The sequence below is a fragment of the Camelina sativa genome, chromosome 1 (assembly GCF_000633955.1).
Source record: "Camelina sativa cultivar DH55 chromosome 1, Cs, whole genome shotgun sequence".
In the NCBI taxonomy this organism is placed as follows: Eukaryota; Viridiplantae; Streptophyta; class Magnoliopsida; order Brassicales; family Brassicaceae; genus Camelina; species Camelina sativa.
Window position 1 is genome coordinate 21,339,352 of NC_025685.1, and position 19,451 is coordinate 21,358,802.

General features: G+C 33.2%; 2 protein-coding genes across 2 annotated transcripts; one reads left to right on the forward strand and one right to left on the reverse strand.

Annotated features, from left to right (window-relative positions):
* Positions 570-1,523, forward strand: LOC104710391. The gene has a single exon (XM_010426973.1). It carries the CDS (start codon positions 570-572, stop codon positions 1,521-1,523), a length of 954 nt encoding a protein of 317 aa, XP_010425275.1.
* Positions 13,732-16,024, reverse strand: LOC104710400. The gene is made up of 6 exons (XM_010426984.1): positions 15,805-16,024; positions 15,249-15,474; positions 14,809-15,093; positions 14,466-14,710; positions 13,902-14,024; positions 13,732-13,820 (listed from the first exon to the last, which is right to left on the reverse strand). Exons 1-6 carry the CDS (start codon positions 16,022-16,024, stop codon positions 13,732-13,734), a joined length of 1,188 nt encoding a protein of 395 aa, XP_010425286.1.

Genomic DNA, 19,451 nt, shown 5'->3' on the forward strand with positions numbered 1-19,451 from the left:
CCCCCCCCCCCCAATTTATTTAGTTAAGTGCCATCTCATTTTCCATGGTAAATGGAACATATGTGTTACTCTAGACTGAAAGTTATGCATTAATTAATAGTTTTATGCATTTATGGTGGGGTGATTTTCATTAAAATCTTACTTTGTAAGCTATATGGTAAATATATGTTATAAATGATAAAAGTAATATTATATAATCATATATATAACCAAAGAAAAGTAAAGTAAATGAAAAAACGCCAGCAAAGATATATAGGACACATATCTTTGCTGAATCCAGTTATAGGGGAAATTATAATATATAGTTTACCAATAATTTAAAATTGCTGAATCCAGGTATATGATATGTACCTTTTTAATCTATCCACATATTATTATATAAAGGAGGAAATCAATATCAGAGATGTTTTTCCTCCTACAGATTAAATAAAAACTGATAATAGTTGCATAAAGCAGATTTCCTTCCTTTTCAAATTTAAAGGTTATAAAGTTCATATCATTACTTTTTCAATGCAAATTTTATATAAAAAGAGACATAATCAAGAGTAAAATACACTCAATCTTTCACAATGTCTTCCATCCCAAATAGATTTAATATTTACGGTGATCGTGAATTTTGTCCCATTGACATGGATCACAACTCCAGAATGCCTCGATCAATGTTCATTACATCTGATTCTAGCAACCATGGAGATTTGTTTTCTTCTTCTCCATCATTATCTTATCAAAATTCTCATGTCTCTTCATCTTATTTTGGAGTTAACAATTCACATATGACCTATCATATGATGAAAAGAAACATTGATTTTGTTTCTAGTGCTGAATATTTGCCTATGGCAGATAATTCTCGTCTTACTAGAGTTTCTTTCACTCAAACCATCACAAATCAGTATACTTCCATCGTTCCCACCAATACACTTGACACTATTCAATATGGTATTGAACGTGTCAAACGAGGCATGGGTTCTAAAACCAATATTTGGAATCCTGTGCTTCGTTCTCCAAATTTTCTTGATAAACACTGCAAGATTCTGAACCCTGAACCTCTTAATGTCATTTTTCCATGCCAAGATTATGCATATCGTCAACAAGCTGACATGTTTTCCTCACCATCGAGGCACAACCATGATCAACATAATCTCCAAGATGGTCGACCTTTGAAAAAAATCTTCAAACCAACCAGGGATTTTGAAGAAACTATTGAAGATAGAAGTTGTGAAGAAAATAAGAAAAGTGAAGATGATGGTCGAACACACAGTCTACCATATGAGAAATATGGTCCATATACATGTCCTAAGTGCAATGGTATATTTGACACTTCTCAAAAATTTGCTGCACATATTTCATCTCACTACAGGACTGAGACGGACAAAGAAAGAGCCCAGAGAGTCCGTGCAAGAAATAAAAGAAAGTATGGTAAACTTAATCTCGAAGTTCATGGCGAGTCTCAAAAAATCAATCCAGAGGATGGAGCTAATGGCGGTGGAAGAAGTGACGATAAGATTAATGAAGAGCTTCTTTAGGATTTTATTGCCTTATATCTCTTCAACATTTATTTTTCAAAAATTTGCTTATTATCTTTTCTTTCTAGTATTTTCATCATTTTTGTTAGTACAATGAGTGAATATGCGTTTATTCATAGTTAATTGTACCTTTTTATCAAGTCTTTAAATTTTTAAGGTTTGGTTGTTATATATATATATATCATAAATTTGAGTAAATAGTGCAAATGAAATGATACATGCTAAACCATATTGCACTGAGGTTAACTCTCAGAAAATTGACTTCTCCTCAAATACCCTTAATAAAAAATGCCCTTCAAATACTTTCAGTCAACCTTTCTCTCCTATTTCATATGCACAAACACACCACATCAACTCTCAAACTTCAAATTACTCTTTTGCCATTAATAAAACTCGATTTTGGACCTTTTTAACTTTTTCTAATTTGTAATTAAAAAAAAACGAAAAATATATTAATAAAAAATTGTAAATTAGTTTTTAATAAAAAAGGCTAAATCTGAGATAAATGAGCTTTTGAAAGAATCTTATAAAAAATACACTCTATTCGAAACCCTAAAAATATAGGTCGTTTACTAATATAAATAATGAATACCCTAACCATTCTCCATAACTCCAAAACAAAGAAACAGAAAAAAACCTAAATTACTATCATGTTCTCGAATTTATATTTCTATTTGTATTATAATCTTGATCTTTTATATTGTTCATCGGATTCTAATTATTCATATCTTTTTTTGTAGTATTTGTTTGGAACGCAAGATCAAGCATACCTATATATTTGTGTATGGTTTATTTACCTTAAAGGATAAGTATATTGTTTGATGTTTCGTGGTTTGATCTATAGTTTTGTAAGCTAATACAAATTTATTATGTTTCAGGTGAATTTGTTGATGGTCGTGAGTTTAGATCCACAAATTTGAATACAAAGAAGAACTCTAATCTTATTTCGTTGATACGATGCTAACTTTTAATGATAATGTTTATAGTTGCGGAAAAATTACGGTTGGTGTTAATAATAATGAAAGGTTTTTGGTACTTTTCATAACAAACGATTTTACTACCGTTTTGAAAAATATTCCCATGATTGTGGCTTATATTTAATTATTTTATAAACTAATAGAGATAAGAGACGAGGTCAAGCAAACATCGATCTTTGATTACTGCCTCTCCATCGTTTATAAGAGGTGTGTTTTGTTATTCTTAATATTTGGCCAACGATGAAAGCTAATGCATGAATTCGGTTTCAGATGAATCTATTGATGATTGTACAAAGAAAATCAGGTATTTTAAAAAAACAAAAACAACCTAATGATGCTAACATTTATAGTATAAAATTTAGGAAATATTTCTGTTCTACTGTGCTCTCAGATTTTGAAAGTTTTCAACTTTGGAAAATTCCGAAAAAACACCAATTATTTAATATTTGCCAGAAAAAAATATGAATTTTTTCCATTGTCAAAAAAATAAGCAGACTATGTTTTAGTTGATAAAAAATACACAAACTATTATTTTTTCCAATTTCTCCTCATCTCCGTCACAATCCTTAACGGTATTATGATGGCGTTAATATTTTTGAAAAAAAAATCCAGAAAAAATATAAACTATTTAGTTTTGCCATAAAAATATATGAACTTTTGAAGGTAACCGAAAAAATAGGGTCCTTGTGATTTGTAGTGTAGTTTAATACTTGCGACTAAAAGCTAATGGATTTATTTTGAAGGTCGATCATGCATTCAAAATGTGGATGGATGTTCAAAAATATACATTAATGCTAAATTCCCTGATCTTAAATATGATAGGAAAGCGTAAGCTAACTGTTAAACAATATTCAATTATGTCTCTTAACAAAAATATTGTTTAAGCTCTTTAAAGCTATAATCTAATAATTTCAATCTTATGAAAATTGCAGATGTGTACTAAAGGCTAGGACTATAATAAACTACGAGTAGTCTAACCAGGAAGTGACAGTTGGACAGAATTTCTAAAATATTTTTTGTGAAATTAATGTCATTTCCCTTTTTAATTCAGCACAACTCTTTATCTTTTTTTTATACTATGAATGGCATTTGTGGTTTTAGATGCTAAATCTTTCATTTTTCCTTAATCTTTCTTTAGAATAATTTAGTATCATCAAGTATATTTACTATAAATTCTCAAATGTAAAGTAATTATTAGATTAATATCATAATCTAATAACTACAAAGGCTTCCTTATTAACTGTATACATATTATTTACTAAAAAAAATTATAACCCAAAAAAAGAAAGACACTAAAACGATTAAGAGGCAAGGTTTAATCGTGAGACCTTTTTTATTCCCAAAAATCTAAAATAGCTGTTTATTCGTTCTTCGATAACAGAGAAAAAATCCTACTTCGAGAAAAATATGAGACTCGATTACATTGCTGATCTTCGTCCTGGAAGGACGAATTGGTGGATCCACGCCAAGATTTTAAATTCTTGGTATGTTCATGATTTCTTCGCCAAAAGTGTTCTTCTTCTTGCAGATGAAAAGGTTAGAGTCGTGAATTTAAAGAGACTTTTACTTAATTTTGCAATTCTAGCAGTTCTTATATCAAAGATTTCTTACACAACTGTTAACAAACGTTTAAGGGTGACACAATAGAAGTCGCTTTCCTACCAACTAATATATTCACAAAATTCCCGAAGTATATCGACGAAAGTGATTGGTATGATTTCAGAGATTTCGAAATGATCAACCCAACCCTCAAAGAAAGAAATGCACATCATCCTTACCAAATCAAATATACGGATGATACAACCATGAAGCTGCTCCAACCATAGAGTCCAAAGAATTATTTCCGCTTCGAGTAATGGATGAGATATGTCGTAGAAGAGTAAATCATGGCATCTCTTTCGGTTGGTTTTTCTTTATTTAATTTTGTACTCATGTAATAAAATTTCGATAAGTTAGTATATTGGTATCTTTTGTACTCGGAAATCTATAGATTTTTTAACAATTTTGAAACTTTGTGTATTGGTCCCTCCCATAGAAAAGTACAATTTTGACTTTTACCAAAATAGTTATTTGTGGATGTATAATAGATTTGGAAAGTTTCATTCAACTCATTGGAAAGTTAAATTCTGTCTTTTTGCCAAATTAGATGTTTGCGGATGTATAGTAGATGTGGAGGACAAAAGAAGACATGGAAGTGGCAACGATTGTAAAGAAGTTGTCTTCACGCTATTGAATGGCACGTAAAACACATTTATTCCACCTATAATGATACTAACATTTATATGTTTTTATTTCTATTATAATTTATATTAACTTGCTAAACCTGTAAGAATGAATCTGTAAAGTGTCGTGCAATAAACAACTATGCTTTCCGATTCATGTCTTTTTGGGAATCAAAGGGATGCCATCTCACGTATAAGACCGAGCCAGTGTTTTGTGTATTGCATTTTTGGAAGGTTGGGGAGTATGAAGGTACGTACCATTTATTACACTTGGTAGAATCAACAAATGGTAATCACTTTGGGGTATAACTATTCTCAAAATTCTCTTAAAATTGTAAACATCTCTAGGTGCACCCTGTATTGTAAACACATTAGTCTCCTCCAAGATCTTTATAAAACCGGAGTTTCAAGGACTTGAACATCACAAGGGTAAGTTATGAATGTATATTATAATCAAGTTGTGTACGAAGTTAGAGTTAAAGTTCTGAATACATTTTCTATATTTACAACTCTGAATTTGTTGGACGTTATCACATAAAATATGTGATGGGACATGAAGGTGAAACTTCATGTACACAAATTGAAGCAACAATGGCTTAAAGATCTTTTCTTTGTATATGCAACATTTATTATAAGATCTTTTCTGAGAGAGCCTCATTCGAGCAAGTTCTCTGTTCATCCTAGAGCGACAAAGATGTACCCTGGCCTCAAACGATATTATCACTGGGTCCGGATGAAGAGGGACACTACAAGAAAACAGGACATTTACAACTACGATTGGCGACTAAACACGTAGTTGCCAAATTTAATGACTATATAACGACTGCTTAACCACTAATTTACAACTGCTTATTATTAGTCATAAGTTAGTCGTTTTTTAGCGACTGAATTGAGTAGTTGGTTCAGTAGTCGTTGATTAGCGACGACTTTATGACTGAAAGACGAGAAAGTAATATCGTCACCTAAGAGTAGCTAATTTGGCGACTACATGGGGACTATTGCGGCGAGTCGTTAATTTGGCTACTAACATACGACTATATATGTTAGTCGGCACTTTGGCGACTACTAACCGACTAATGAGGCGAGTCGTAAACATGTCGGCCAAAAAGAAACATGTTTTATTCGTTTGTGGGGTTGTTAAGCTTTGTTTTTTTGCGACTGTTAGTTCGAGTCACATCACAGTCGCCAGGTAGTCGGTAAGTAGTCGCAAAAAACTCTATATATACCACACCTTCGTTTCTTATTTCATTCACACCACAAGCAAGAGCATTAATAAGAAAAAAAGTCAAGAGTGAGAAAAAAAATTGAGAGAGAAACAAAAAAACGAGAGTGAGAGATCTTTAATAATGGCGGGAAGTTCTAATTATAGTCATTTTCGGGAGTGGATGTATAAAAGGCTTGATGAAGTGACGGGAAATTTCACGGAAGAGTTCAGCACCGGAGTAGAGGAGTTCATGGCTTTTGCAAATAGTCAGCGTTTAGCACAAAATAATGGTGGTAAGTTTCACTGCCCTTGTGATAAGTGCAAAAACGGTAAGCGTCTTTCGAGGGGTACAATTTGGAATCATCTTTATTGCTATGGGTTTATGCCAGATTATTATGTTTGGTATAAACATTGGAAAGAAATTAATATGGGCATAGGAACGAGTTATGTAGATCCGACATTTATAAGTGGGAATGAAGAAGTGGGTAATGTGGTAGGAGATAGATATGTGGATATAGTGAATGATGCATTTCGTTATAACATAAGTTTAGATGATAATTATCATCAGGATGGTAGTTATCAGAATGTATAGGAACCGGTACTTAACCATTCCAAGAAATTCTACGACTTGTTAGAAGGTGCAAAAATCCATTATATGATGGTTGTCATGAAGGTCACTCACAATTATCCCTAGCTGCTAGAGTCATGCAAAATAAGGCAGATTATAAAATGAGTGAAAAGTTGAAGATATTGTACTTGACAATTTGGAAGAGGGAGTAAACCCAATAAATCTCGATTACGACGTTGAAGATGTGGAACCGGAAGATGAATTCTTGTGTAATTTTTCATCTTCGGATGATGAAGAACCAGATGATGAAGAATCCTCCGAATTATGTTTATATATGTCAAATTTATGCAATAAAATTTTGTAAACCGAATTATGCTCTAAATAAACTAAATTATTTAGTTTCATATTTAATATAAGTTATATTTTATGTTTAAAAATATATAAACTAAATTATATGGTTTTATATTTTATGTTTACAAATATATAAAATAAATTATATGGTTTTACATGGATGAATATATATTATATTTTATGTTTAAAAATAGATAAAGTAAATTATATGGTTTTAAAAGGATTAAATTAAGCCACTGTTCAGCGACAAATAAGTGACTAAGTTCAATTAATTTGGGTTTAAATACCACAATTACGCGGTGGATCAGATTATGGACTCCAAAACAAGCCCAGCCTTTTCAAATAAAATTGTCTTTGTATATACCAACTACGTAGGGACTGATAAGCAACTATATTTAAAATGTTTGGGTTAATTAAACATGAAATCTATTTACGCAGTCCATTAACGGCCCATCACACACGACCTAACCCTAAACATCAACCCTAATATCTCACAATTCTCACCTTTCTTGTTCTTCTTCGCCGAAATCTCTCTAAACCGATCTCTGAAACCCTAATCTCCGATATCAATCTCTGATATCTCTCTATCATTCTTGTTGTTCTTCTTCAAAAGAGCAGATGATGCCTCTTGTTAAGAAGCCTGGACGCAAGAGAAATGTTGCCCCCAACGCTTCTCTCAGACCCGGTGGCACTAATCCTCTGTCTAAGGTGAGAAGAATCAACCCTCTACCGCCGCAATACAACTTCACCCCGGTGGCTGAAAATCCTACGCCTCAGACGCCTGAAGAACAAGTCCGTATTTCTCCCCAACTATCGACATCTGCGGCACCGCAGGTCAGAGACTATCCACCAAAGCAGGTCCTATTTTAGAACTCCGTGAATCGAGTTGGTGAAGACCATCCATCTCGGTCATCAACCGAACTTATGAACAATCCACCGGTTCAATCGAATCCGTTGGAAGATTCTGCAAGATCTCCAAACGCAGCCTCTCACGCTCAAAGTCATCCTTCTTCTCAAGGAAACAACTTTGCAGAGTCAAATCCAGTGTTGCCGGAACTCCAGGAGGACACGTTGAGGGCTCTAAACGCGATACTTATGATGCCGGACCGTCATAAGTTCACCACCGTCCTCTCTCCGGAACCGAAGCCTAATACGACTTGGTATGTGAGATTTTTTTCATAATTTTACAACCGTGACCTAAGCGATGGTTAATTTTGTCTGTTCTAGTTAGTTGGTTGATTTTTGTTGTATGATTGTAGAAAACACTCTTAGGGTTTCATATCTGTTATTGGTTTGCATCTGATTGTAGTAACACTCTTAGTGTTTCAAATCTGTTATTGGTCGAAAGACATGTCTGTTATTGGTTTGCATCTTGTTTGATATGAAACATTAAACGACTTGGTATGTCCATTTTTTTCATAATTTTACAACCGTGTTCTAATTACTTGTTTGATGTTTGCTTCTTGCTTGATTCTTATGTTATGAGGTTTACTAGTGATGTTAAACTGACTTGATTCTTATGTTATCTGAGGTTTACTCGTGATGCTAAATCAGCACTGGTTCGGAAGATTACTAAAGTTTTTACAAACAAATTTGATGGTTAATACTACAATTGGTCATGTGTGCCTCTGGAGAGACGAGAAAGATACTTCATTGAGTTTGCGGTATAGTTTTCTGTTATGGGGTTTTCTTCATAGATAGGTTTTAATTGTTGTTTTTCACTAACTTAATTCTATTTTCCTTTTTTCCTAGAAAACACACACTTGGGATCCTTTGATAACAGGGACAGTGCAAGAGTATTTCTATGAGATATGCCAACGACGGATGAAAAACATGGTTAGCGACGCTAGGACTAGTCGAGTGCGACCTAAATGGATTAAGGGTGATCTGTGGAAAATAATGGTTGCTCAGTGGGATACTGAAGAAGCACATGAAAGGAGTCGAATCTATTCTAATGCTCGTATGTCAGACCGTAATGGTCTCGGTCCCCACATGCACTTATCTGGGCCAACATCGTATCAACAAGTCAAACAAGGCTTGGTGAGTAACTTATGTTTTTTTCTTACCCCTTTGCAACTTAAAATTCTGTCTTAACCCTTTCTTATTTTTTGTAACATTCCAGGAAGAAAAACTTGGGAGACCAGTGAGTCTTGGTGAGGTTTTCAAAGAGACTCATACAAAGCCAGATTATACGTATGTCGATCGCAAGGCCGAGAAGATCTTTACAACTTATAAAAAAAACTTACAAGTTAAGCTATCTAAGATCGAGTTAGATCCTTCACGAGTTCAGGAGCTCACAGCAGAAGATTATACGGCAATCTTTCTTCAGGTAAAGTAACATTTCTCACAATCTATATTTAAAGACTATTTAACTTTCATATTCTCTCTATTTACAGTTTCACCTTTTCTTTTCTCAGTCCACTGAGAAGGATTCACGAGGTAATATTTTTGGGCTCGGAAGCCTCAAGGATCATCTTCAGGATCTTCTCAATGGCAAAAGCTATCAACAAGCACAGTCGTCATCGTTTGTAGCATAACAAGAGCAAATGAAGGAAGCTCAACGTATCATTGAAGAACAAGTTGCCTATAATACAAAACGTGATGCTGAGATTGCTGCTCGTGAAGCAGAACATTCCAAAGTTGTGGCTGAGCAACAGAAGAAGATAGAGCACTTGGAAAAGTTCATGCGCAAACTTGATCCGGCCTTTGTCGAATTCCATGAGTCTGAATCAATTGATGCATCCATCAACCCTCCAACATAAAGAGCATCTCCTCCTTAGGTTACTTCTTAGGCTACTTATCTCTATTTCTTTCTCTAATGAACTTGACAATTTGGGATGATGTGTTGTTCCTTGTCACTTAAGAGAATCATAGTTTTAGGATTGATCATTTTGGTTCTCTTTTTGGTTGTTTTAAATATGGTTCTCTCTTTTGGTTATTGCTAATGTGGTGTACTTGTTACAATTATTGTTAACTTTTGGTTATTAAAAATGCAAATTTTAGGGCTTTCTTTGATTATAAATTCGAATTATAAGTACAGTACTACTTTACGACTACAAGTACAGTACTACTGTTCACTTTTTTATTAATCGTAACATCGTCACCAAACAGTCGTAAACATTTACGACAACGTTACGACTACTGTTACGACTACGTGTATTAGTCACAAAGTAGTCGCTATTTACCGACTAAGTTACGACTGAATTTCTTACCGGCTAACGTTTTACGACAACAGTGATTAGTCGTAACGTAGTCGTAATATTTGATTTAGCGACTACTAAGTGACTATAAGTGCAGTCGTAAATTGCCTGTTTTCTTGTAGTGGGATGTCTCTAGATGGGTCTCGATGTGTGATACCTGCCAGCTAGTGAAGGCTAAGCATCAGGTGCCAGGTGGCCTGTTGCAGAGTTTACTCATTCAGAGTGGAAGTGGGATATGATCATGATGGACTTCGTGGTTGGTTCTCCTGTGTCGCGGACTATGGATGCTTTGTGGGTGATTGTGGATCGTCTGCATATTTTCTGGCCATTAAGAAGACTGATGGAGCAGCAGTCTTGGCTAAGAAGTATGTGAGGGAGATAGTGAGGATTCATGGTGTGCCTGTGACCATAGTGTCAAACATGGATTCCAAATTCACTTCAGCGTTCTGGAGGACGTTTTAGTCTTTTAGACAGAGGTTGACCTTAAGGTGCACATGAGTACAGCGTACCATCCTCAGACATATTGGCAGTCAGAGAGGACGATTCAGATTATGGAGGACTTGCTAAGGATGTGTGCACTGGACTGGGGTGGTCACTGGGTCGATCACTTGAACCTATTAGAGTTTGCTTACAACAATAACTATCAGGCAAGTATTGGTACGGCTCCTTAAAAGGTGTATGGAAGGCCATGCCGTACACCTTTATGCTGGACTCAGGTGGGGGAGAGGAGCATATTGGATGCGAGTTTTGTTCAGGAGACCACGAAGAAGATTAGGGTGCTCAAACTGAACATGAGAGAGGCTCATGATCGGCAGAGGAGTTATGCTGATCAGAGGAGGAAGAGCATTGAGTTCCAGGTGGATGATAGAGTGTACATCAAGATAACCATGTTGTGGGGTTCGAACAGATCTATCTTAGAGACTAAGTTGAGTACGAGGTACATGGGTCCTTTAAGGATTGTTGAACTAGTGGTACTGGTTGCATACAGGTTGGAGTTGCCTGAGGTTATGCATGCGTTCCACAAGATCTTCCATGCAATGTTTTCACGACCGGACCGGAAAGCGAACCGGATTGCCTTCTGGGTCACCGGGTAAACCGGGTTCGACCGAGGGTCAATTGGTTATGATTTGTACACTATATTTGTAGAAAACTAGGACTTAGATCCCCCGCAATGTCGCGGGGGAAGTATTTTAGAAAAAAAATAAATTAAATTTAAAATTTAAAATTATACATTATGAAATTATTTGAATGTAATAGAATAGTTTGAATACATAAACTGTTACTAAAAACATAACCATCAAAATGAAAAATTCTAACAAAAAATATTATGTAGAATAGACGTAAGTTTGCAAAACATGTTGTTTAAAGTATTATAAATATATGATATTTTTATATGGACTTATCGTAAAGAGCTACAACTAAAAAAAAAATCATTATGACAAAGTGATCCTAACTGAGAATATTGAACTAATGGTTGTAATGAGTAAATGTAATTTTCTATTAAAAAACTATAATTAAACATATATTTAATAATGAGTGAAACTGTATCAACGAAATATTAAAATTAAAATACACAACTCTTAAAAAAAAAATTTAAATATTAAAATAGTTTTTAACAGAAAGTTACGATAAATAGACGCAACTGTAAATTCTATATTAAGTTATCTTAAATTTCTATATTACTATAATCATTTCTAAAATTTTTGTTAGATTATATAATAACATTGAATATTAGATATTAATATTAAAATTATTTAGATTCAACCTAAAACGAAAATTTTGTTTCAACAAACAATGATTTGTTAGTTATTAATGAAGAGACAAATATATAGAGAGTTCAAAAGATATGACTATTTAAATAGATACACCTATTAGAATGAAAAGTTGTGCTGAAAAAATATTCATAAAATATAGTGAAAACATACAACTCTACACTGAACAAATACAACTATTTGAGTTAAAAAAAAAAAAAAGAAAACCAATTTTTTTACAAAAAAATACTACGAAAAGTCGCAACTGTTGTTCTCATTTATTCATATTGTTACTATTATTTTTAAAATATTAAAATATTTTTACTAACGAAATGTTACGATAAATAGACACAATTTTAAATTCTATATTAAATTGTATTAAATTTTTCTATTGTTATAATCATTTCTAAAATGTAGTTAGATTATAGAATAACGTTGAATATTAGATATTAATATTCAATTATTTAGATTCAACATAAAATGTAAAATTTGTTTCAACGAACTTGTTAGTTAGTGATGAAGAGACTAATATAAAGAGAGTTTAAAAGGCATGACTATTTAAATAGACACACCTATTAGAACGAAAAGTTGTGATGAAAAAATATAAATAAAACATAGTGAAAAAACACAACTCTACAATAAACAGATACAACCGTTTCAATTTTAAAAAAATAAATAAAACATTTTTTTACGAAAAGGTACTACGAAAAATCACAATTGTTGTGTGTGCACTTGATTATACCTACAAACTCATATAAACTGTTTTTAAATAGAAAGCATCTTTATTACCATATTCAAAAGTTAAATCCAAAAGCTCACTATATAATCCATCTTAACTCTTGGAAAAAAAACTCTATGTATTTTCATTAAATTTTTATATATGAAATTAACTAAAAGTTGTAAATTAGATTTATCATTCCAAAAATCTTTTGTTAAATCAAGAATTGGAGGAATTTATTTAATTTTAAAACAATGAATGCTAGAGAATAATTTAGAGAGCTGTAAAAACCATTGAGATTGAAATTTTATATTATTTTGTGTCATGAAAAAAAATAAAAACAGTTCAAACAGACAAATATATATAGATTTCAAAAAATACGAATATTCAAATAGACACAACTTTACAATGAACAATTGCAACTTTACAAAAAAAACAGTTACAATGAACAATCGCAACTTGTTGTAAAACACACAATGTAATTATTCCACATATGTTTTTTAAGAAAATTATTCAAAATGTACGATTGAAAAATACAACTTTTGGTGGCATTTATTCGGATTGCTATTATATATAGGTATTTTCATTAAATTTTTACCTAGAAAATTAACTAAAAGTTGTAAATTAGATTTATCATTCCAAAAATCTTTTTGTTAAATCAAGAATTGGAGGAATTTATTTAATTTTAAAAGAATGAATGATAGAGAATAATTTAGAGAGCTGTAAAAATCGTTGAGATTGAAAAATTATATTATTTTGTGTCATGGCAAAAAAATGAAAACAGTTCAAACAAACAAATATATATATATTTGAAAGGATACGAATATTCGAACAGACACAACTCTACAATGAACAGTTGCAACTTTACAAAAAAACCGTTACAATGAACAATCACAACTTTTTGTAAAATACACAATTTAAATTTTCTACAGATGTTTTGAAAAATAATCCAAAAAGTACGATTGAAAAAACACAACTTTTGGTGACATTTATTCGGATTACTATTATATATAGATTATATAGTTTTATAAAATACTAAAATAATAATAATCTTACCATAGTTAACAAATTATGATATCTAAAAGTAAAAATTAAATGAATGAACCTTTAGAACAAAATTAAAAAAAAAAAAAAAAAAAAAAAAAAAAAAAAAAAAAAAAAAAAAAAAACACTAAGTAAAATATCATCAGTGAAATATATTAAAGAACATCACAAATTCACAACGACCAATCTTGGTTGTCTCTATCACCATTCCCTTCGTATTCTTCAGCCGGCATAGTGAAATCTTCATCAAAATCTGAAACATCTAAAAATCACATCGTTGAATCAATATATTATAGAAAACTAAAAGAAACTTTAAAAGTGAAATGGGCAATTATAAAGATACCATTAGACTTTTCAGGGTGTGCGTCTTCATGATCTTTGGGATATTCCTCAGCAAGAGCATTCTCTAATTCATCATATTCAAGTTCACCTTCTTCTTCTTCTTCGTCTTCAATGATCCAAAACTCTGTTTTATCAAAAGATTCATAGTCAACAGGATCATACAATCTTTTTCTTTTTGACTTGTACATGTAAAACATGTATAACTTGTTAACTAAGCTAAAAAGAAATATTTTATTTAATGATAGTATGATACTCACCTTTGTTGCAAACGTAAATTGTAGTGAAAAAAAGACGAGATCATGAGGTCGTTGATGCTCTAATCTATTTCTCTTTTTGGTATGAATCCGCTCATACACAGTCCAATTGCGCTCACATCCAGATGAAGAAGCAGTTTGACTAAGAATTCTTATTGCTAATTTTTGCAAATTAGGAGCATCATAACCAAAATATCTCCACCATTCATCTAAAATATCAATTAAATTATATCAGACTACTTTATATATATATATATATATATATATATATATATATATAATGCAAGTCAAATCCCTGTTTAATAACTTACCCGGCTGAGATGTTTTGCTGCAAGTAAGAGCCATATCAGGAGAAAAGCTGCCTTCGCGTTCTCTATAAAACCTAAGCTCTTGAACGAGCTTCGTTTTGCTATTCTCTGATTGCTTCCCAATTAAGCTCATCAACCCACTCATAACTTCAGGCTTCTCACAAATTAAAGTTTGGTCATACATGAAACTCGGGTTCAAATAGTACGCTGCAGCATGAAGATCATGGCGTAACATACGATTCCACCTTCTATCAATGATGTTTGTATAAGGCTGGTAAAGAGATTTTATTTTTCTGAACATCGTTTAATTCCTAGTCTTGCTTGATACATCCCTTCATACACATACGACAAAGAAGGCTTCTCATCAGCATCACAAATGCGTAACAATCGAATGATAGGAGTCATAATCTTGACGATTATCAAGCATTCATTCCACAATCGCTCATCCAAGATAATCAATTTAGCATCCTTTGCTTTAGACGTCTTGAAAAGCTGCTTGAGTTCAGCATATGTACTTGTAACCAAAGCTTGTAGATCTTCTTTATGTTGATAGAGACTTTGTAGAGAAATGAAAGTTGTAGCAAACCGTGTTTCTCCAGCTTGAATGATCTCTCTCCAACCAGGTCTTTTTCTGACCCAATTTAAAGTTGACTTATGGTTGTAAACAAAAATGGTAACCTTAGACATACGGAGTGCTAAATTGTGAACAGAAGGTAGTTTTGTCACATCTTCCAAAATCAGATTGATACAATGCGCTGCACATGGAGACCAAGCATGGTGGGAAACTTTTCAGCGAGAAGCTTTCCAGCAGCTTTGTAGTTCGGTGCACTATTAGTTACAAAATGAACTACATTTTCTGAACCGACCATACCCACTAATTCAGCAAACAAGTTACATAAATTCTCAGCACTTGCATAGATATTAGAAGCATCAACTGACTTGAGAAATGTAATTCCTTTAGGAATATAAACTAAGAAATTAACCAGCGGTTGTTTTGTATCCTTCCATCCATCTGCCATAAGAGTACATCCAATAGTAGCCCAAGTATTCCTAAACTTATCAATGATCAAAGAAACTTGCACCTTAGCATCACGCAACAATCCAACACGTAGAGCATGGTATGAAGGCCCCACATATCCATGACCCATACTTGCTACCTAATTAATCATAGGCTGGAAAAATGGAGAATTCACAGCATTCATTTGAATACAAGCATCATAAAACCACAATGCAATAGACATGTCCACATCATGTATTCTCTCTTTACTTTGCATACACGCTTTTATAGTAGGTTGGGTCGGATCATGCACACCTCTTTTAAAGTATTCATTTAGATTAATACCTTTTTTCTTCCTCTTTTGACTTGGACGAACATCACCTTCGATATCATCTCCATCACCATTTTGAATTTCAGGACCGTCGTTCATATCATCCAAAACAATATGCTTCTTCTTCTTGTTCTCAATTTTTTTTAATGCGTTCAATATCTTGAATCGCACATCTCCTAGAATCTCTGAACATGCATCTGTATTACCTTTCACGCCAGCAAGATGTTGTTTCATCTTATTAATTCCGCCTCCTAATTTTTTTTTTGTGACAAAATGAGCATTCCAAAACCGTTTTCCCTCTTGAATTAGTTGATTTGATCACAGAGGACCAAGCTATGTCACTTTTTCCTCGGACTGAAGGGTTTGCGGCTGCTATTTCTTCATAGTCTTCTTCTGTTTCCATTACCTGTAAAATACACGATAGAAGAAGAAAAAAACAGAGTTCAGACAAAAAGATGCACAACACATGAGGATATAAAAGATGAGGATCAGTTATTTATAATACAAGTATACGACGTAATCGATTGCTAAATATGCAAACATGATGATGAATTGATGATTAATTAATACTGTATTGGAGTATGCAGATTAAAAAACAGAGCCACGATCATGAAAAAAGTATTATCATATTATGCTAGTGTCCAAAATCAAGTAATGATGGAGATCACATACAAAAAAAATTCAAAATAAAAGAGAGATTGAAATCTAACCGTTTGTTGTGAGAGGAGATGAGGACGGTAACAGAAGATGAAGCGAAGAACGACCAGAGGTTCGTAAACTGAAAGTCTGAAACCCTATATTTTAACTCTAAATCGAATAGATATTATTGAACCGTAACTCGGCCGGTCCAGTCCAGGTTACCAGGTCGCGGGTTTGTAGTGGTTTTTTCTTTAGTTTTACCGGTTTTATGGTTCTCGGTTATTAGCAATAGACCCAAATAGGAGAACTGTCTAGGTCGCGGGTCAACCGGTCGGATCAACCGGTCCGGTCGTGAAAAATTGTTTCAATGTATTGATGCTAAGAGGAAGTGTTTTCACAAGGATAATGAGGTGTTGGCTAAGATTTCTACAGATTTTCAGTCTAACATTACTGAGCACGACATTAATAACACGGATCATATTCTAGTTAACATATATGACAATAATGCAGCAAATAGCGCTTGATTCATCAAACTAACTTCTCATAAGTTTGTTTACTTTGCATTCGGAAACGGCATTAGGTTTCACGTCAAAACATTCACATTGATTATTATAATTTTAAAGAAAGTTAAAATTAAAAGTGAATTCAAGATTTGAGTGTTATATCACTTGTTAAACCTACGTCATATAGAAATTTCATTTTCTACTATATTTTTACAAAATACAATATAATTGTACAAAAATATTTTGCTTCGAATTATAATTTTTTTTTTGAACAACTTTGCTTCGAATTACTATAAATAAGAATTACTATAAAAGACTTGTAAATAAAAGGATAAATTGAAAAGAAAAAAAAATTACTAGTGGCCTAGTGGGAAAAAAAAATGAGTTGTCGTTGGTGGAACATCAATTCTATATATAGTCCATATAAATGCTTAGAATTACTAACAATTAAAATTAATCTCTTCCGTTAAATCAATTCTATATATAGTTCGTATTTAAAATAAAACATATCTCAAAGTAAATTTCAGTCGAGATTCTAGAATATCTCATAACATATGTGTTTTTTTCTAACTTCAATCAAGCTTTGATTTAAATGTAAAGGCTTCTTTAAAGATATGACCAAAGGCCCAATTTGATCAAGAATCATAAAAACTAGAATTTTATGTAATGGGTTCTAAATTCTAATCTAACTGTTGAAGACAAGAAAAGAAAATGGAAAAATGTCATTAAAATCACCAAGTTAGCATTTTTGTTGATTTAAAGCACACATTTTGGATTTGGAGATAAAAACACAAATCTTTTGTTGACTTCCAAATAATTCGCAAACTCTTGTTGACCTGGCTTTTTGAGGCACAACGTTAAGTGACCAAACGGAGAAATTAGACGTGGAAAATGACGCTGTTTATAACACCCTAAACCCCCCCAAATTGAGATATCAATTCTCATTTTCCCTAAATTTCAAACCCCAATCGATAATCTCTTTTCTTCTTCGATTTCTCTTTTCTTCTTTGATTTCTCTTTTCTTCTTCGAGTTCAATAAATGAGTTCTAGCTCAGAGACATTGGTGGTAGCTTCGTTTGACCGTGGAGTGCCATTGAAGTGTGTTTGTGGAGCCAGAGTCATCAGTTGAATTCGCAGAAGAAGATCCAATCGAAGAAGAAAGGAGGAATCACAAATTAGGGTTTGTGATTTGGACATTTTGGGAGGAATTGATAATCAGGTTCGATTTAGAGATGTAATTAACGGATCTCGTTAATGCCTAGTTAACCCCGTTTAATATCTCTGTCTGGCCAGTTAACGTTGTGCTTCAAACGGCGAAGTCAACAAGATTTCATGATTTAAATAGAAGTCAATAAAAAAGTGAGGATTTTTTTCAACAAATGAAGACTTCGTGATTTAAATCAACGAAAATGCTAACTTGGGGATTTTAATGACATTTTTCCCGAAAAGAAAATAGGTTTTAGTTTATTAAAAAAAGCACGAGAGTCCAATGTTAGGGCCAACTGTCTTGTCTGATCCTCAAGATTCTTAATTTCTGAAACTTCTTTTGTAAACTCTAATCCTCTAGTTTGGGCAACCATCCTCAAGATCCTTAATTTCTGAAACTTCTTTTGTAAACTCTTATCCTCTAGTTTGGGCAACCAATCGTGGAGTTCTATTTTAATTTTATTTAATGTTTGGTTGAAAAAAAAAAACACTTAGATCTAATTTTGTAATGGAATAGATTGAATTGACAATTTTTTTTTTCACAAGAGTATCTTTTATTGATTAAAGCCTAGTAAACATGCCAACATTACAATCCAAAAGAAACAAGTCTACAATACAAACCAACTAAAAAAAAAGCCCACATGCCCAAATATAAATCCTTCCTTGAGACTGAAGAGATAGCATGGAACACAAACCATATGACAAGAGAGAGACATGATAGTTGACACGTGGGAAGTCGAAGATTGGAGTCTCTGATCACCGGCAGACGGAAGTAGCACCGGAAAACTTCGATTCCGATAGAAATCGCCGGAAAGTAACATCGGAATCTCAATCTACACCAAGAAAAAAGCGGATTCCAATTTTGCTGAGAAAATGACTCCAAAGCAGAACTTCTTCATCTTTGTCTTCAATAAATAGCTTTCCGATCTCCAAGAAAGTAGATCTACATCATAAACCTGCAAACCAAACAAGCTCCATCGACCCATCAAGCTTCGGCATAGAAGCATGCATCATCATCAATTACTTCAAATCAAACCAAATGAATGATAGAAGCAATCAAAAGCGGATCCGAAGATTAACCGATTCAATTGAGACAACAAAAAAAACTAAAACCAAACACCGCCTAGAGAAAGGCGGCGGATCTACTAGAGAAAAGCCAGCCTAAGAGGTGTTAAGGTAACCACAACTGCCAGAGAAAGAGCCAGCCAAAACGGCGCTAAGGTAGCCACCGTTGCCGGAGAAAGAGCCAGCCATCCCCGTTGAAAGAACCGGAGCCAGAAGCGAGCCCGTTATACGGGAAATTAAGCCGGAAA